This window comes from Athene noctua, chromosome 2 (assembly GCF_965140245.1).
Source record: "Athene noctua chromosome 2, bAthNoc1.hap1.1, whole genome shotgun sequence".
Classification (NCBI taxonomy): domain Eukaryota; kingdom Metazoa; phylum Chordata; class Aves; order Strigiformes; family Strigidae; genus Athene; species Athene noctua.
The window spans coordinates 38,984,109-39,005,872 of record NC_134038.1 but is presented as its reverse complement, the minus strand read 5'-3'; the positions used below and the strand labels follow the sequence as shown (position 1 = coordinate 39,005,872).

At 37.5% G+C, this 21,764-nt stretch overlaps 1 protein-coding gene across 1 annotated transcript in view; it reads right to left on the bottom strand.

The window, feature by feature from the left end:
- Positions 1-2,026: 2,026 nt before the first annotated feature.
- Positions 2,027-21,764, bottom strand: part of ARMC1 (armadillo repeat containing 1) — a 33,926-nt gene continuing 14,188 nt past the window's right edge. The window contains exons 4-7 of the mRNA XM_074898896.1: positions 7,998-8,187; positions 4,474-4,590; positions 4,317-4,391; positions 2,027-3,777 (exon numbers count right to left, since the gene is read on the bottom strand). Of these exons, the coding sequence (XP_074754997.1) occupies positions 3,586-3,777; positions 4,317-4,391; positions 4,474-4,590; positions 7,998-8,187 (574 nt within the window). The 3' untranslated portion in view covers positions 2,027-3,585. The remainder of the gene's footprint in view (positions 3,778-4,316; positions 4,392-4,473; positions 4,591-7,997; positions 8,188-21,764) is intronic.

Below are 21,764 nucleotides of genomic sequence, written 5' to 3'. Positions count from 1 at the left end.
CAAATCAGCTTTTTTCAACCCCATTCAAAACCTGCACTCAAGCAGGCTAAGCAAGTAAAGCACTGCGTGCTCCATGTGAAGTGCAAGAAGCAGGACAATTTTCTTTTGCAACAGCTTTGTAAGGTTTGGAGCAGGAATATTAACAGCCAGTCTCACCCTTGAGGCTAATTAGCTGCTGTACCTCACTGAAGAAGTCTCCAGTGACCCCACCACTCACTCCCTTTCGACAAATAACGTGGTCTCAACCTTCCTTGAAGAATTACAATCAGAATCTGAGATAGGTTGAGAGGTTATTCTCATCTCTATCTTATTTTCAGTCCTTAGTTTTAACAAATGGATTTGTTATATTTTAGGAACTCAAAGATTTAAGTACAGATGAAGAAGCAGGAAACACTCTATGGTCCAGCCTTCTGCAAAATGAATACAGCAAGGAATGCTTCTGCTAATTTTTATTAGGTATGTTTTAAACTACGCTAGTTGACAGGTGGAGTGTTGTTCACAGGCAAAAAAAGGAGCACCCACATTTATTTTACATTGCAGGCAGTTACAGGAGTACTTCACACCTGCCAGTTTGCATCTGCCTAGGTCTTGAATATTTTCTTCCGAATTAGCCCCACACAGTACTCTCCCCATCAGCTTACACGGCCTACGGCAAAACTCAGCAACATCAGCTATTTTTATACTGAATAAGCCATAGGTGACTGTGGAGTGGGAACGCTATATTGTACTTCACAATACTGCAGAAAGCTTACAGTGCTTTGACAGCTCTTCACAGAGGCACAGTTATGAGCCTCAGTTTTGCCTCTACCTATCCCATCAGCATTTATTCTTATTATGAAGAAACATGGTAGTGATAATTCCATTATGCTGTACACAACTATAACCCTAGGACAATTCAGGAGCTTAAACCATGTGTGCAGCAGCTTCCTTGGCAATAGAATACTTTGCAACTACTGCAACATGATACCAGTGCTTTGTCATACAGTTCAGCTTCTTTTTGGAAGCCTCTGATTTTACAGTAATTTTTTCTTGGCATCTCCTTAGGTCAGAGTAAAAGGGCTCTTATCCTTAATCTGACCTCCGAAAAACTACAAACATAAAATTAATTACTGTGTGCTGTCTTTTTTTTCCACTTTTTCAAAATAAGAGGTTTCACCAGGAATGTTGATATTTCTTAACTTCCCTAACAAAATATGACCTACACAGCATCAGTTACTTTAAAAAAAAAAATCTACTGTCCAAACAAACCCAAACCCTAAGAATGAATTTGAGTCGATGTCCTTAAATAGCTTCTACTCACCTACTTTTTACAAAATCTTTGTTTAAAATGCCAGCATGTTCTAAACATATACAAAAGCCCCACTGTAATGTGGAGCAAAGGTCTCACTGTGACTGGACATTTGCATTCCTCTGTTAAATGAAAGATGAAAATACCACAAATAGCTTAAAAGAATGTCAAAACATTTAAAAAGGCACCAGCCTTTGATAAGACATTTAAAAAAGCATCAATCATATTTTTAGTTATATTATCCTTTATTACTTTACAATATATTTCAAAAACTTTTACAGATGCCTTAAACTGTTCTACAAGAGCTGCAATACTGTCATAAAAGCACACCTACAGACCGAATGCACAGACAAACTGTAATACCTACTGGTATTGAACCATTAATATCCAAAGGGTGTAGTCTTTTAGTAAATAGATGTGCAGTAATGCAAATGCAAACAGATGTTAATGCAGAAAAATAAAACTCTGCATTCATGGCTATAGAACAGAGGACTTTTCAAACACATTTGGTACTGTAACATTCTAGACAGCGATATGAGTAATATTACATATTTAAAGCAATACATGCCCTGAAAAGCCTGTATTTTCAATCTGTGCGTGTAAACCTGAATCAAAAATAAACTAGATATATTAAAAAACATGAGACATCTCGTCTGCTAACAAGTTTTTGTTTCTTTTTTTATCCTAGAATGACAATTAACTTGTGTGGGTGAACTCTGACCTGCATTATTATTTTACACTATCACTTCCTCAGCATTCCTGTAGTATTATGATGGCCTGTGATTTTTTTTTTTTCCTCCTTGTGCATAGGCACAGGAGAATAACTTTGATGCTTTTTTTTTTCTGAGTCTCCAAGTGGTAAATATAATGAATATTATACAAATACATTACCAAAAAAAAAAAAGCATTTCATAATGAGGTTTATAACATTATTTAAAAATTCTCAGCTGTATTTCTCTGGTGCAACAAAGCAGTGGCACTGCAGTTTTCAAGAACTGTGTATTGAATCCTCTCAGGCACACAGTGTTTGCTAATAGTTCAGATATATATTATTCTCTACGTAGAGAAGTTTAGCTTTTTTTATCACTGCTGGTCATGGAAATTACCAAGACATCTTTGAACTTATACTGTCTGCAAGTAACAAGGTAAAGCCAATTGTTTGCATGTTTTTAAGCCTATCAAAGCTGATGTACTTTCATGGCAGTCTCATGAAAGACATTAGGAGGGAACAGTAAATACGTAACAGATTTGTTAGGTAAAAAAATAAAAAGGATTAAAGTCAAAATTTATGAGTGTGGCACTGTGGCAAAAGAGGCATTCAGTTCTGCTTTATTCTTCAAGTTTAAAGTTTCCCTTACATTAAATACTTGCTAATGGTGAACACCATTTCTTAACCAAATACAGTCCACATCCCTCTATTCTCTGCAGACAGAGCTGCATGATGGGTCATCACTACATTAGACCACAGCTTTTTTTGCTAGTCTTCCCAGCTAGCCTAAACAGCAGTCAGTGGTATTTATTAGTTTTATATATATATATATATATCAGTCAGTCACACCCATCATTACAAATATGTTCTAGTTTATTTACTGTACAATGTATGTATACATATTTGTGTTTATTCAATCCCTTATTTCATAATCTCAAGCACTCCAATGGTTAAGGGCAGGCTGGAAAAAATTCAATATACATAAAACGGTTATAAATTTCAAGTCTGTAGTGATTCTAGTTTAATAGCAAAAGGGGAACATGGTGCTCACACTGTGAACATGGTTGGCAAAAATAAAGGCAAAAAAAAAAAAAAAGAGGCAGACTATATTTTTCTCTGGAGTCAAAATCTAGAAAATTAAACAAAGTAACGTTAGTCCAAAGGGATGCAGAAATGAAACAGGCATTTTATTTAATGCACAAATAGAGCTCTTAAGAATTTTCTTTCACAGAGGCCCTGAGACTTGAGTTAAATGGATTCTCCCTATCATGTGTTCCATGTGAAGTCAAACTTAAAGCTCTATACGCATAAACATTTGGTATATAACAGTGGACCCATTTTTAAAAAGTGAAGAAATAAAATCTACATGAAAAACAAATGAAAGAACAATTTGATTGGAGGCCTCTGTCTTTTGACCCCTGCCCTATCAGGCTAAATGTCCAATAAAATGTAAAATGCAGCATACATTTGCTTAATCTAAAATTTCTGTGATGATTTATTGCAAATTGCACTTGGCAGTTCACCACACCAATGGAAAACTGGCCCCCCTGTTGGTTCATTCACACAGTCTTTTAACACCAAATACAAGTCACCAGTAGAAAGATCTCGATAGAAAGTTTGCTGCTGTGCTGAGCCAGCTTGCTGCACCTTCTGGGTGTGACCCAACACGAGACACTGCTTTGTCCTGTTCCTTAGTAGGGCTTTCATCTTCTGGTAAATACTCAGGTAGATCTGTATTCTGCTCTACTTCCACTGGAGTATCTTGGAACGGAACCAGCATCTAATAAAACATGACAGATTAAAATTATGTCAAATGTTGTAACTTAAAAGAATGAATGGAAGTTACACATATATACACATTCAGGATGACAGGCATGCATGTTGTGAGACTCCTCCCCATCCCCCTACACAGCAAAAATATAAATGGAACCTACTATATATCTGGAATCTAATATGCCTAGAAGATATACAAGAAAAGCTTTGGCTTCACACAGAAGAAAAAATACCAAATAAATAAAGACATAGCCCTTTTACTGCAGTTGTGAAATAAAAACACTTCAGCAACTGCAGCCAAAAAAAAAGGTTCACTGTGATCCTTTCCATATCATTAAGGAGAGAAACAACTACAGTATTTTTGTCCTTCTGAACAATAAATTCTGTACAACTGTTCTATGGATACACATTCTGACACAGCATACTTGTTACTGTACTGTATGTGTGGCACTCCCACCTACAAAATTTTCCCTGGCATCAGAGGTGCTGGTATTAGTGATACAGCCAAGCAAAATCAATTGTTATTTAGAAAGATACATATCCTACCTCCTCACCACTTTCACTTTTCACAACTTGCTGTGCCTTCATAACTTTGGTTGATGCTATTGCCGTTGCCAATGCCTACAAGCACACATTAAAAACCAAGAGCTTAGTGTGACAGAATGCAATAACACGAGGATCTGGACAGTTATTGAGCACTTACCTCCGCTTTTAAGTCTGAGCGAATTCGGACCACACACCTTTGAACAGCCATTTGAAAGGTAAAACTAATAACACCTTTAATTTTCAGCAAGGCTTCTTCACAAAGATTCCTTCGAGACTGAAAAACAAAAAAAACCCCACAACTAAAGTACTTTGTTAATACACCATATGAAAATGCTCACAATTAATTGTTAAGGAATTCCTGTATGTCTGAGGGCAGGTGGTTACTCAACCATATTTTTGTAAAAGAAAAACTAAGACTTACATTTTAGTGCACAAATATTAAGACTCTCTTGCCACAAAAAAACAAAAAAGAATGTTTACACTTTAGAAGTCAAAGAAAGATGGAATCAACTGTAAATAATTAGAAAAAAGTGCTGAAAAGCAAAGAATGTTTTTCTCTGTATGATCAGCTAAACCATCCCCTCTGGTTTAGTTCTGATTGACTGAAGTGCTCATTGATGAGTAGTTAGTGTTTAAGTTGCTATTTATCAGACACCTTGCCTCCATACTGACTGAATGCATCAGAGCAGCTGTTGCACCTTTCAGCTGCTTCATCTGTGGCAGCTTAGACATCACTGCACAGCATACGCTTAATTCTTATTTCAGAGGGAAAATATTTGGTTGATAACCCACGGAATGTTATGTTTAAAGCAAGTGACATCGCCTACTGTGAGGTAACATTACATTGACCTGTACTAGTTGCAGCTGTTCTACATTATCTTAGAATGTTCTATTTTTTCTTTTCCTTTTAATATTTGCACAAGATGGTTGTAACAAAAAGGATGAAAACATACTTGAAGAGACTGCTAGTATAGAAGGGGAAAAAAAGAAAGATGCACTGTTCTAGAAATAAACTAATAGCCTTATGTATTTAAATTTTACTGCAAGTTTATACAAGGTTTTAAATAAGTTATTTCAAAGCATATTTGTAGTAGTTATTAAATAATCACTTGTCAGTATTTGGGATAGTTTCACACACAAAAAGTAAATTATTTTAATCTCTGGAAGAACTAACTGAAGTGGGGGTTTTTTTAGCAGTTTAGCATATATATTGAAACAATTCATTTGTGTAAATTTATGTATTGAAATAATTAACATTTTTGAGATTTACAAAAATAACTTTGTCAGACAGGCTACCTTTCCTATACACAGGAAATATTTAATGCAAGTTGACAGGCTGCCTTATGTGAGTGAAAGTTGAAACTACTTTTGGACACAAGAAGCAACACATTATTACCCTAAACAGATAATTTACACTTACATCAGTGTATAGCAATTCTGTGACGCAATCTGGCTTTTTACTCTGAGATCACAGGTTAAATCACAGGCACCTCAGTTTAATTTCAAATGAGGTTTTCAGTGATCAGATAACTGGTGAATCACTTGTTAAAGACAAAACTTACCAAGGTCCATACAGACTCCTTAAAAAGCTGGAAGCTTGGCAGCCACCAGCCTTGCTGCACAAACATCTTTTGCAAAGTATGTCTAACTATGGCAGTTAGGCACAAACCTCAGCATTACACAGCTAGACATCTTTCTGCATGGTACTCCTGAAGCATGGGCACAGGATAGGAAAGGTACAAGGTAGGACAGGTGAAATCTAGGTTATTTTCTTGCACATGGAACCCTGATTACCATACCCTAACAAATACTACTAAAATGTACAGACTAGAAAACTTACTGAGGGGGATGCCCCAGACTCCTGAAGTACTGCTTCGGGGTTTGGTTTTTTTTTTTAATCATCAAATTTGATAATGGGATCTTAAAATAAAAACATCCAACCCCACACTAAACAACAAACAACCTCTCCCCTCCCTTCCTACTATCTGAGGTTTCAAAATCCACAAGCATTTGTAGGATTTGCAGTCATTCCTAACAGCAGCTTCTTGTTTCAAATGTAAATGACAAAACACGTAAAGTCAGAACACTGTGTTTAGAGCCCTGCACTTACTTACTATGCCTTTTAAATCTCTTACACGCCACCTAGTATTTTTTTGCTTGTTAACTCAGGAATACACTGTTGAATGAAACTAAGCTGCTTTTATTGTTCACATCCTGCATCACCCCCCACTGCAACTTATCGTGACATCTAAAACAGCACTATAGGGATGTTTAACTGCTGGCTCAGCACCTGGAGTATCACTAACATTTCTTTAATCATCTGATGAAATACAGACCTATGCATACTAGCCACCTCCAGCCAGTGCACAGTCAGATTTTCTTCAACAATGAGCTAAGAAAACATGCTGGTGTGCTCTAGGCAATTACAGAAGCCTGCAGTTTTGCTCTCTGGAGCTGAATATCTAAATATCCTACACTTTTTCAGAATACCTTTGCCTCAGCATTTAAGAAAGAAACTCCACAAATCTTGCTAAATTCCATTTGTTGAAGGACACAAAGAAACACTTTTAAGATAGAGTCAGAATATAGCTAGAATATCTAAACTCACAAAGTAGAAGTGGATGAAATTTCTTGCTTGGAGATACCTGTGAACAAACAAATTAACTACAAGCTTAAAAACAAAACAAAACAAACTTAACAACAGACAACTGATAGGACTGAATTAAAAAAACTTTTAGAGTACAAAAGCCAATGGTGTTGACAAAGCACTGCCTTTCTAGACAGAGCAAGTGCTGGAAGGACAAAACTGTAAAAAATATTTACTTTGTATAAAGTGAGCTAGAGCAGCATGTTATTTCTAAAGGAATTAACTATGGTCTTATGAAAACAGTACGACGGGTATGCTGTTGATAAACTGGGCCTGTGGACACGCTTACTTGGCAAAATGTAAAGCAACAAAGCAAAGGATCAGGTTTGATCATTTAAAATGGGTACAAAACCGAAGATACAGAGTCCGGAGGGCACTTGTGGATAACGTGCTTAAACAGTCTACATGCTGTTTGGCAGCCGTAAAAAGGCAAACATGGCCCTGGGGTGTTATCTACAGGGGTATGGTAGATAAATCCGTAGAAGTTATTCTGACATTACATAAAGACTCAGTGAGACCTCATTAACTCAAATGCCATTCTGGTCACTACAGTAGAAAAGATCTCACAGACAATGAAAAGCTGTAGAAAAAAACAGCTCAAAGAAAATACAGCATTTCTGAATTAAGAGTAATAAAAAACCACCCCAGTGTCTGAAACCTCTCTTGACTAAAAGGAAACTTCTTTTAACACACTGATACAAGCACAAGATATCCTTAAGTGAAACTCCTGATGGTACCTTGTGTATTCCATTCATTCTCGAAAAAGGGAAAAAATTAGGAGAGGTGGAAACAGAACACTTTTTTCAGACTAATTAAAAAGCCATCAAGAAAACTGCCTTTAAACATCTTTAGATATTCTGAGTAAGCTCAATTTATGCAAGATTTTATACACATCTTGCAATTCAAAATATGATTCACATAAATTGCTGACAATTGATGATACCACGCAAGTAGCCTGAATACATTATTTTTGTGGGCAAAATACATTTCAGTACAGCATGCCTTATTTACATAAAAGCTGAAGGCTTCCTTACCGAATCATCAAGGCCATCTATATGCAAAACCACTGTCTTGGCACGCTTATTTGTGCTGCCAAGGAAAAACTGCGCTTTCCGTCGTCGGTAATTCATCTCATTCACATTGTCCATGTCTGACATGTTGGAAGACTGAAGGATATCATAGACTTCAGAAGCTAAAAGTTTAGTCTCCCCTGGGGTAGTGGTCCTTCAAGAAAAAAGAGATTAAGATTTGTAAATATTTGGTTTTGCATTAGTACTCCAAACAGCTGCTGATACAACTGGAATTCTCCACATGCTACAGAAATACAATTATACAATGAACACAGCAAAAATTTTAAGAGAAGAGGGGAGAAATTAAGTAAGACTATTTCCTTTCCCACACTCCAATTTTTATGTTGATCTGCTAATTCTAATACCATTATAAACAAGTCTGTTTCAAACAGTTCTCAAACATGAATACAGTTTACATCAGTTTGACAACTACAAACAAAACACAGTAGATGCTCAGTACACTGCTGTTGCTTTGCATCGAGCTTTTATTTTTTAAACAAAAGACGTTCTACTGCCTTCTGATACTTTTCCCACTTTCGTTATTACATAAGAAAAACAATTTCTCTGTAGAACTCTAATCTTTCCGAATGTTTTCTTCTCCAAAGTTACTGAGCATCATCAGCAAAGCAGAACCTCAGACTTCCTTGAAGAATCCAAAGGTTACTTCTGATTAGACTAAAATTTATGGTATAAACTCTATGATAGCATTTTTTTTAGATAGAAAAATATACAGATAATAGACCAAATGCATATTAATTTCTTATGATTAATTAAAACTAATTTTAATAAGGTACTAATATAAATCTGTTGTCCAAATTCAGCCCTATTTTAATTATGCCAGTGATTTAAAGCTATGTGCAGAAACAAAATTATTACCGCATCAACTTGCAATTAATCTTAAAATTATGAATGACAGCTTTGCTGCTTTGTTTAGCAAACACTAAGTAAGTAACAAGTACCTTTAGATTTATTTTTTTTTCCATCTGACTTCCTTAATTACCATACATTAAACTCGTTTTCCGTACTACCATATGGACAAGAAAGAACACTGAAGCAAGCAACTTGGGAGTTCTCAACTTCTGGGGGTTCCAGCTAGCCTTTTTTTTTCCTTTTCCCTTCTCTGCACCTTACTTTGAACAGCATCCATTAGGAGAGGAAAATTGGAGTTCTTTTGATCATTCAGTCCACTGATAGCATTCAAAGGAAAAAAAAAAAAAGGGGGGGGGGGGGTAACAAGCAAACAAGACCTACAATAGAAAAGCATTTCAGCATTTGTTCAATTTTAAATACATGCTTATGTTCTGCTTTCCTACAGTGAAAAAAACTCTTCTGTTAATTCACAGAAACAAGTACTGGAACCTTACAAAGATTTCAACTTCAACCTTCCATAATTTATTAGATAAAGTAATAGATTAGATGATAAAGCCATGTAAACTGATGTGTCTTGAGGTAGTAAAAAATTAGCTTGTGCAAAAGTGACATCAAGATATGAAGAAATTTACTCATTCGTTAATTTTGGCAAATTCTTTCAACAACAGTCCTGTCCATATTAAATGATTTACAATAGAGGACTATTTGTGGGAGCAAGTTTAAATACAGTTAACTAAGCACACTACTGAAAATGTCCCTATCCCACCTACATTGCCCACTATGCTGTTGGTAAGAGTTTTTGCTTGAATACAATTGCCCTACTCCATACCAGAGCTTAAAAAAAAAAAAGTCAGAAAGATCAATGAGAAAGAAAATATACTTAGTATTAGCTATAATATATATATGCATATATATACACATATGAAAGAAAGATAAAGTTACCAGAAGTCAGCAAATATAAAATATGCATGTGCCTTACAGTAAAAAATCAGCAGTGGTTTTCATATATGTTTTGTGCTCCGAGCATTATAGTTGGCATAGCTCTTGGAAAACCAATAACCTAAGAGTAACTGCACAACTGAAACAACCTGTCGATTTGAAAACACAAATTTAAATCTGCTGTTATTCAAGTATTCCAAAACAAGTCTATACAGGTAAATGTTATCCCTATTCACACACACACAAACTTAAACAAGCTACTCAGGTAATTTCCTGTAGTTTTCCAGATAGAGGATTACTACTACCTACCACTAAGTTACAGATGGTAACTCTAGTTACACCTATTTAAAAAAAAAAATAAAAATAAATCAAACAATCCCAAACACAAGATTTTAATCTTACATAAAGGGAATCTGTTTCAAAATAAGCAACTAACTGTGTAGTAAGAAGCAACATGAAACTCGGACACTACACTACAAGGGCAAGAACAACAGATGTCACATATCAGACTGCAAAACAGTCCCTAATGAAGGTATAAACCAGTTTTATTCTGCAGAAATCCAATACTACACTTTCAGCAACTCAGTTAAAACAAAGATGTACAAAATTCCACACAAAGCCTTCTACAATTTTTAGCATACTGTAAAATGAGTGAATAAAAGTTTTGCATCAATTAGTTATTCTTTTATTAAAGTAATTTATACAACAGCTATAAAAAGAACAGAAACCTTAATATCAGACTAGACGTAAGGAAGAAATTTTTTACAATGAAGGTGGTGAAACACTGAAACAGGTTGCCCAGAGAGGTGGCAGATGCCTCATCCCTGGAAACATTCAAGGTCAGGCTGGATGGGGCTTTGAGCAACCTCATCTAGCTGAGGATGTCCCTGCTTATTGCAGGAGGGTCAGACTAGATGACCTTTAAAGGCCCCTTTCAACCCAAACTATTCCATGACTCTATGATCTTTAAAGAAAAAAAAAGTATCTGGAAGTAAATATAATAAACACTCTCTATTGTAAAACCAAGGTGATGTTCAACACCGACTCTGTTTCTTTGTACACTATATTGGTAACAAAAAGATAAATACAACAAAACTACATATAAAATTAAAACACAGTAGAATAGTGGGTTTTTTTTTTAAATAAGGATAACACATGGGCTGTGGTTTTGTTGCATGAAATGAGAAAAAAACTGCCAGCTTAAGAGGGTTCTGAGGGCACTGACACAGGCCTTTGAAGCACCTCCACGTTAGCCATTTCAGATGCTACTGCTCACAGCCATCCAACCCAGCCTCCTGCCACCATCACAGAGCAGAAGGGAACTAACGTTTGCTCATCTTTCCATCACCCCCACTGACACTCTAGTATAGCACTTCAATCACTAGTGAAGGTGCAGGTACATACTGTAAAGTCACTATGCAGCGAGATTTGTTTGTTTGAGAACAAGCAATCCCTGGTACAACTTCCCTAGGGACATGGCAAGAGACCCCATCACTGAAAGTTTTCAAGACACAATTGGACAAGGCGCCAGATAGTCTCACCTAGATTCCCTTTCCCAGGAAAGGTTGGACCAGATGACCTTTCAAGGTCCTTTACAACCTGGGCTGTTCTATGATTCTACAACTAGTGTTTTGCTACCCTGCTAGGAAAATAGTAGTCTCTAGTTAGAGTGGAGTAACAGTTGGTAAGATTTGGTTACCATCTCTTTCGGAGACGGTAACATCTTACATTACTTCAGTAAGATTCAGAAGATGCCTGTCAGAAACCCAAACCTTTAATTTTCACTGTTGTCTTGAATTCCTGTCATCCTAGATTGCTGCCTGTCCTTCCATTATGTTCACCCAAGGCTGGCTGTATAAGTAATACAGAATCCAAGTGACATGTGCTGTATCTGACAGATGAGGATACAAGAAATAGTTCTCATTTTCTTCACTATTAAAAATAACTTTATAAATATGGTCCAAGTGCTGCAGAGGTTTTATTAGCATAATGAGACACTTCTTAAAGGACACAAAAATTGCTTGCTATAACTCCAAAGGTGTATGTGATGTGGGTTGAGTACACATGCTTGGAAAGAATGTATAAGCAGCATATAGCATTATGGTTGTACAACCAGCATATAACTTAAGTATACACACAGCATCATAAATAGTAATAGAAGGGCCCCAAAAATCTTCCTAGCATAGCTGCATCTGATGTAAAGGTAACACAGAAAGTTATGTTTCTTCCTTGAGAAAAAACACAAAAGCTGAGAAAGACTAATATAGTGGATTTTCCCCTTTTGGAGAAAAACAAGATATAAATATGTTCATAAATAATATATATAATGCTCCCCATATATATAATGTGCATGTGTAAAAGACCATCTTATCATTTTTTTAAGCTATTTTATGATTATATTTTAAAATAAACATGTATGTACATACACATATGTGTACATTACATACACACTCCTATATCAGAGGAAGCAGATGCAACCATAACCCTGCTCAACCCTCACAGCAGACCCTGGGCACAAACACAGGAACTATTACATGCATTTCCTTAGTGGCATACATTGTGCTCTGAAGACACATTAGTCAAACAGATAACAAACATACTATATATAACAGCATTTCATTAGTGTTTCTACTGAGTTTATAACCTAGAGACAGGAGGTTTTCAAATTAAAGAGGGTATCTTTCTTTGCCAGAGATTCAATTACAGCCCAGATTCTATCAAAAGGAGATTTGTGTCATTTAATTCCAAAAGTCTCACTTCTACAGTGATGCTGCTTTTGGTTACACTTGCTCTGTTTGCTCACTACCCCACAATAAGACAACAAAGTTAATTACCCATTCATGAAATTTCAAGGCTCTTGATAAGCTTTGAATGATCACCCCAACCCCTGGGAATGTGATGGAACAAATCTGGAAACCATTTCCTCCAGGCACATGAAGGACAAGAAGGTGACCAGGAAGAGCGAGCATGGATTCACAAAGAGGAAGTCACGCCTGACCACCCTAATAGCCTTCTACAATGAAATGACTGGCTTCATAGATGAGGGGAGAGCAGTAGATACTGTCTTTTGACATTGTCTTCTATATAATCCTCATAGAGAAGCTGATGAAAGTAGGACTGGGTGAGAAGATAGCAAGGTAGACTAAAAACTGCCTGGATGGCCAGGCCCACAAGATGGTGATCAGGGCCATGAAATCTAGCTGGAAGCCTGTATCCAGCAGTGTACTGCAGGGCTCAATCCTGTTCAACATCTTCAGTAAAAATCTGGATCGTGCAAGTCTGCAGATGACACAAAACAGGAAGGAGTGGCTGATATGCCAGAGGGTCATGCTGCCATCCAGAGGGACCTTGACAGGCTGGAGAAATGGGCTGACAGGAACCTCATGAAATTCAACAAGAGGAAGTGCAAAGTCCTACCCCTGGAGAGGAACACCCCCAGGCACCAGCACAGGCTGGGGGCTGCTGGAAAGCAGCTTAGTAGAGAAAGACCTGAGGGTCCTGGTGGACACCAGGCTGAACATGAGCCACACACGTGCCCTTGCAACAAAGGCGGCTATTGGTATCCTGGGCTGCATTAGGAGAGGAATTGCCAGCAGGTCGAGGGAGGTGATCCTACCCCTCTACTGAGCACTACTGAGGCAACACCTTGAGTGCTGTGTACAGGTCTCAGCTCCCCAGTACACAAGAGGTATGAACATGCTGAAGAGTCCAACAAAGGGTCAGGAAGATGATTAAGGGGCTGATGAGGAAAGGCTGAGAGAACTGGGACTGTTAAGTCTGGAGATGAGAAGGCTCAGGGGGATCTCTTCGACGTATATAAATACCTGAAGGGAGGGTGCAAAGGGGACAGAACCAGGTTTTTTCTAGTAGTGCCCAGTGCCAGGACCAGAGGCAGTGGGCACACACTGAAACACAGGAGGTTCCCTCTGAACATCAGGAAACACTTTTTCACTGTGAGCATGATCGAGCACTGGCACAGGTTGCCGAGGGAGGTTGTGGAGTCTCCATCCTTGGAGATATTCAAAAACCACTGTCCTAGACAATGTGGTTTACATGACCCTTCCTGAGTAGAGAAGTTTGATCAGATGACCTCCAGAGGTCCTTTCCAACCTCAACCATTCTGTAAATCTGTGAAAACATATTAGAAATTAAGAAGTCATTTAGTACATTGTTGTTTGAATTTACATGGAGCGTATCCATTTTTATCCACTTGCGGATATCTATTTTCTCAGGTTAAGAGTATTTTAGAAGTTAGGCTTTTATGTAAGTAAAGCAAAAATGTATTTCATTTTCCTGCCAATGACAGCTTATATAACTCTAATGCACCTGATAATTAGAATGACTGAAATATAAGTAGCTGTGTAATTTTACTTTGATTTCAGAAATTTCTCACTCCCATATTTAGACTTACGGTTCACTGCTCAGTCCTAAACTGTTTTATCTTAAGGCATCATGAACTAAAGGCAAGGTGAGATGGAAAAACGAAGGTTTTGTTCTCAAAGCCATTAAACAATTTGCCAATTGGCATTTGAAATGTTTTCACCTTAGCTTCTAGCATGATCTTACTAGCCACAGTCAGCAAAATTACTGAGCTTATTACATCTTAACAGTTAATTACATCTTAAACAACAGTTTAGAAACTTTAATACAAAACTTTAAAATCCAATATTCTACTGGTTCAAACATGACACTGACTTTAGGAAAACACTGCTCAAAGTTTTCTCCCTCAATCTATAACACTTTTTCATAATTTTACATAGCACAATAATTGTATTCAGTTAATTTAGTATAGAGCCAAAAAATGAGATCACATAGGCATACTAAAGAAATATTTTAATCTCAAGTAATTTCACAACATAGATCAAGAATGTCAATGTATATAAGCTCACTCAGGAGCTTACATTTTTATTCTCTCTCTTAACAAAATCTGATGTAGTTTGAGAGTAGTTGATTTGTAATCTAGGGACCTGCTTCAGCCTTCTACAATGGACCTTTTTCCTCAGGTTTACTCAGGAATAAGAGATCCAAAGACAGACCATTCTCAACTTCTAGCTTTAGAAGGAGGCATCACTTATACCTCAGGATACATGAAGAGGAGCCACAGCTCATTCTTTGCACAAGGCTGAGAAACCTCTGTGAGAAGAGGGCAACTACAGGTAGACTCATTCTATCATAGAACAACCCACTCCCCAAAACCCTGTTAAGATCCAAGCCAAGGAAAACGATATACAAGGACAGTACATTTGCAGTACACCACCTGTATGCACGTAATAGACACTTTCCGAGGCCAAGTGTCTGTCCTACATATATTTTCAGTATGCATGGCCCCATAAGGAGGGGGCATGGCATACAGCCTTACAACTCACAGAGAAAGGCTGTGTTACAGCCAATCAGAAAAGGTGGACATGAACTGTATGGCTCATCACTGTGCTGTTGCTCACGAGTACTTGGGAAACCAACACACTGAAAAATTACTATTAAGAGCAGCTCTGTAAAAGCAAAGGCAGCTAGCAGTGGTGATTAAGATTAACCCAAATCACAAAACTAAGGAAACAGATGTCAACCTTTTAAAATCAGTTCAAAATTTCCTGTATTGACATCTCAAGGAGTTTACATAACAGAAAAAGAGTATCTTTCAAGATAAAAGACAAATCTTTTAAACAAAATAATTTTAAAAATCTACCATACAATTCAAGTCCAAGAAATATGAAGAGTTTGAAGAATAAAAATGTCTTCATTATTTAAGTTAAGGCTCAGATATGAGGCAAGACCTCAGCTGAATCCCATACTAAATAACCTACTCATAAATTAAAAGCAACTCTCAGATTTAACTTACAGTCTTATCACAAAAACACCCTAAGCAAGTCAGTGAATGTAGCAAAGGACTGAATGAATCATTTTTTCTTCATGAGAGACTCAATTTCTAGAATGACCCCAATGGACCCTTCCAAAATTTTTGAGAAAATTTACAGTCATATAGAAGTAGATATTTTCACTTGATCCCAATCCTTTTCATACATGTAAGTACTGCCCCTATAAGGCAGAAATAATATTTTTCCCTGGGATCCTACATAGTGATATTTTCAGCCATTGTTTTATTTCAGTAATGAACCTCATTCACTGCAATAAACATAGTATCCTGTATGACACAAAAAGCACAAGTAAGAACTTAATGGATTGGTATGAATTCTATCTAAATATATTGTTGGTTAAGTGCAGCTTATTAGAAACTTAAAGCATATACTTGGTAGAGATTTATAATTTGATTAATTATGGTTAAAAATGGCTATCAAATTGATATTCACATCAACTGTGCCTTAAGATCACTGATGTATTTGTTTCCAGGTGATCAATTTCTTTCAGAGCCCATTCTCCCTATATTTAAAGACAGAAATTGTCTCTAGCACTATCTGAAGGGAGCAGTAAACTGCAAAGAATTGCTACATTCTGTAAGGGGGGAGAGTGGGAAATCACTAATCCTTGATTCTAGAAGTGAGACACAGTGATTGACATGGTTTTGATGAAAACTTTGAGCATGAATGACAAGCCTAAAGAAAGAGCATGGTATTAGAGAAAAAGCAATCTGTTTCAAGACAGTTATCTGATCTGGCTGTTTTTCTGGCTGTTCTGCTCCAGTGCCAGGGCAAGATTCTTTCTTATCTCCAAGAATGCTGCTCTTTCTTGTGAGCTTTTAGTGCATCCCATGATACTGTGGGCTCACAAGCATATGGCTGCTCTCCTGACTCATTCCAGGCAACGGGCAAGTCACTTGAAAACAACCTTAAAAAGCATTACTTCAGTGCACACTTTTTCACAGTCCCAGTACAGTACTATTACCATGCTACCCATTGCAGTACACCTCAGTTCCCTCTAGCCACAAAACACCCAGTAAAGACCAGATAACATTATACAGCAGCTAACAAAGATTACCACCTGCTTTCTTAAAAGAAATAAGTCAAAATCCTCAAAAATATAGACAGCAGGATCCTTATATTGGCCAACAACAAAGTATCAAGCATAGCAGTGGGTTAACAATAGGAAAAATAATTCATAGATGTAGAACAGGAAATACAATAGAACCTGTCAGACTGTGTAAGTCTGAAGCTACACAATAAGCTGCAGCACTATGAATCTCCAGATTCAAAACTCAGCAGTTGGATTGCTCTATGAACCTACGTACACCCTGAGAGCAGTTGTATTACATGATTGCACTCTAATGGTATCAACCATGTGCTAGCTACGTGTCACCTTTATTTACTCCAAGGCTGTTGCACCATGGAAACAAGGCAAGGTCAGTCAGAGTTTCCTAGAATGCTCTCTAGACCTGCAAGATGCCTGTCACTTGGAAAGTCTTCCAGATCCTACTCACACTACTAGATGTGACAATCTGACCAGGAGAAACTAACCTAAGAAAATTTTGGAACAGAACGAGGAAACTTGATGCCTTGAAGTTGATTCTGTACTAAACAAGATACCTCACTGAAATTAGGAGTGAGGACTGGATTTCCCAGTGCCACTAACAGCTCAATTTAAGTCATATACCTATTGACCCTGGAAATGTAGAGCAATCCCATGGAAATGCTGGGATGTTCTAAAGACCGATGAAAAACAACAACAAAAAAAGCTTAAATATTAAATATGTCATAAATCTAAAATCACTGTACAATCTAATTAACTGCTGTAAAATAATTTATATGATAGAATCTTAAACATTTAGCAAACTGAGTAATTACTCATGCTTAGAACATTTCCCTGATTCATTCTATTGTCCTCTGATCACAAGAAGAGAACAAACTTTCAAGAATGGGATAACAGATTTGAACATATGCCATATGTTTAACCCAGCTATTCATCTAATTTTGTTTAACTCTTGCTATTTATATGCTAAATGGAAGATCAACTTTTGATCTTCCACAGCTTGGTATCTACCATATGGACATATTCTCCATCTCAAAAAAAAAAAAAAAAAAATCAAGGCCTGTTACTCAACTAAACTCAAAAGGCTTCAGAGTAGCATTTGCTAGACAAGAGTCTGCATAACAGACACAAACTCCATGTTGAATTTCACAGGAGCTAGTTCCAACATCTTGCCTGCTAATGAACAGTAATCATTTAATGGATCTATATTGAAAAAATAATTTTCATTATATGGCTTCAACAAATTACATTAGGGTTAAAAAAAGGGTAACAACTCTCACTAGTCCTTTGTGGTGGAAGATACCAAATAATGGCATTAAAAAGCCAACCCTTCCGGGTAATAATGCTGTAGCGACCAGGAAGAATTGGTAGTGTTGGAACTAGACTCTGTACTGAAGCATTTTAGGAACATCTTGAAGGAAGACAAATATCAGTTACTGTATTATCAGCATGTGAACAACATGAAGTATATCATATAACAATATACGATGAAAGTATATAATTATCTGGAAAATCCTTGTATTTCTTGAGAAAAGCCCCATAGTCTTATTTTCATTTTGAGAAGTAAGCTTCATCTGATTATATCCCTGAAATCTACTGGAGAAAGTAAAAAAAAAAAAAAGTTTGTAAACTTACAAAGAAAGGCTTCCTTAAACAAAACATGTGTGAATGATAAGAATTAAACTACAGCAACAACCTGTACCAGAGAAAAAAACCTGCAGGTTTAGGCTATGTAGGCATATGTATGTATAAGCTTTGTATTTAACTCATTTGCTAAATAGTTAATATTAATCTATTCAGCTGAGACTTGAAGTAGGTAATTTTGAAAGCGACAATTTAAACATCTTGTTTTCATACTCATGAACTACTTATTTGTTGGCAATGGATTTTTTTTTTTTCAAGCAAGCCAGAATTAGCAGCTTCACGGGTAGCCAAAGGGACAGCAGTCATGCAGGATAGATTTAAGCATGCACCAAGGTTTAAAAAAGAATTTTGTGTGAACTTGATGATGTACTGTATAATCAGTGAATGCACTAACCATTTTAATTTGTTCCAAGTTACTACATAGGACTTCCTACCTGCAAAATTCAATGGAAATCTTGCAGAAAAAGATATTGTAGCATGTACTGGAAAATGACAAAATATAAAAAACACATTCCTGAACAGAAATACATCTATAACATACCTTCCATTAGTTGTTCCAGAGTAATATTAATTTCTCTCAGAGTAATATTATTTTCTCCATTCAGAAACTGCTAATGAAGACTGTTTCATCATTAATATGTTTTGAGGCATTTTCCTTTGTGGCATTTATTGCCTGTAATACTCTTGTGAAACTAGATAAGTTCTGATCACCCACCAGTACCTTACTATATGTTTCTTGCTTGAGCAGCATTCAGGGGAAAAAAAAATAAAAAAAAAAGGTAATCCAGACACTTATGGTTTAATAAAAAAAAATCTACCATTTTTTTTGGGACCCCAGCATGAAGGTCAAAACAAAATCCAGGGACAAGCATCACCTGTGCACAAATTTACTGTAACCCAAAAGCAGACATATGATATTGGCAAGGAAAGATGAGAAACCTCACAGGGTTAAGTAACTATCAACTTCCTTTTCATAGATAAATGGCTCCAGCCTACAATACTGTCAATCTGCACCTGCTGTAAGTATTAAATACTTCACAACACAACTTGCTACTTTTATTTCAAAGCATCTTAAGCCTTCTTTGCTCTTTATTTTAGTAAACTGTCAGAAAAAGTCAGCATATCAAAGAACCTACCTCAGCATTTTTTCTTGTAAACTCAATAGTAACCAGTGAAGGTCACTGTATTCCTAAAATGCTTTCGACACCAGCTGACAAGGTTTAGTGAGTGATAAAGGCACCCTGTGTTGCCATTGCTATTCCTGACTCTTCTGCCAATCCACTTAAAACTCTTCCCTCCCACCTCAGTACTGAACCCCATCACAAAAAGATAAGACAGTTGCCCTTTCGCATAGCCATGTCAGGCGGGTCTTGAGGTACTGAGTTCAGCATGATAGTATTTTTTTTCCTAACATAGAGCCAGCATTTAGTTAAATGCAAATTCATATTCTATTCTTTTTAACATATCAGAACATTGTGCTACTACCTGTAAACCATTTCATTTGTTATAATCAATGTTTCTCATGAGTTCCATATTTGTTTTAATATAAAGTCTGCAGGAAAAAATAGGAGGTAAAAACACCTTGAGCTTATACTCGTTCCTAAAATATTTAACTCCCTGCTCCAACCAGTTTCTAAATAAACTAAGATATTGAGCACAAAAGCCTTTCAAATATATGTATCATTTTATACTTCACACCCTTTTTTTCAGTTTCGGTGTTCTTTTTTTATTCTGCAATACCCATCATAACATTTCTTGCCTATAATGAAAAGCTACTAGTTAATTTTTCTAACTTCCCAACTGATTTTTTCACATGTAAATACAAAGCACTCAAAGCAATTATGATTGTGACCCTCTTTCTGCCAAAAAAGCGACAACAGAATAATGCCTATTCACTCAGTAAGAGATACTGAAAATTCTAGGTTTAGGAACCCACAATTTGGTGATGTGGCTTTTCAGATACTGTACGTAAATCATCACTGTAGAACTTCAATGGTTAGGTAACAAGGCATGAAACTTGCACTGCTTGTTATCATGTTCTTAAGCCAGTCATTGTAAACCAGCCTAAGGCCATGATTTTTAAGAACTTACAGGTAGTAACTAAATCTTATGTTACTTAAATAACCAATTAAAAACACCACATTAATGATTACTCAGTTACCTCACTATTCATCAATTAGCATTCATTAAATACCAAGAAAATAAAATATTTATATCAAAGAAAAGGGGTAAGAAAAACTGTTGAAATGCATTTCAACATTCTTGAGTGTCAGAGACATACCAAGAAAGCTGTGCATTAACTGCAAGTGCTGCACAGAAACCAGTAACAAAAGGAGCTCATATGCTGTTTCATGATCACACGATTTGCTGGTTAAAAAACTGGCTGGATGCTGGGCCCAGAGAGTTGTGGTGAATGGAGTTAAATCCAGTTGGCGGATGGTCACGAGTGGAGTCTCAAGGGCTCAGTTTTGGGGCCACTCCTGTTTAACATCTTTATTGGTGACCTAGATGAAGGGATCGAGTGCACCCTCAGTCAGTTTGCAGATGACACCCAGTTGGGTGGGAGTGTTGATCTGCTCGAGGGTAGGGAGGCTCTGCAGAGAGACCTGGACAGGCTGGAGCCATGGGCTGAGGCCAACTGGAGGAGTTTCACTAAGGGCAAATGCCGGGGGCTGCCCTTGGGCCACAACAACCCCCAGCAGCGCTACAGGCTTGGGGAGGAGTGGCTGGAGAGCTGCCAGTCAGAGAGGGACCTGGGGGTGTTGACCGACAGCTGGCTGAACAGGTGCCAGCAGTGTGCCCAGGTGGTCAAGAAGGCCAATGGCATCCTGGCTTGTGTCAGCAATAGCGTGGCCAGCAGGGACAGGGAAGGGATCTGACCCCTGTACTCGGCACAGGTGAGGCCGCACCTCGATTCCTGTGTTCAGTTTTGGGCCCCTCACTACACAAAGGACATTGAATGACTCGAGCGTGTCCAGAGAAGGGCAACGAAGCTGGTGCAGGGTCTGGAGCACAGGTCGTACGGGGAGCGGCTGAGGGAACTGGGGGTGTTTAGTCTGGAGAAGAGGAGGCTGAGGGGAGACCTCATCGCCCTCTACAGCTACTGGAAGGGAGGGTGCAGAGAGCTTGGGATGAGCCTCTTTAACCAAGTAGTAAGTGACAGGACAAGAGGGAATGGCCTCAAGTTGCACCAGGGAAAGTTTAGACTAGATGTCAGGAAGCATTTCTTTACAGAAGGGGTTGTTGGAATGGGCTGCCCAGGGAGGTGGTGGAGTCCCCATCCCTGGAGGTGTTTAAGAGTAGAACTGACATAGCGCTGAGGGATATGGTGTAGTTGGGAACTGTCAGTGTGAGGTTAAT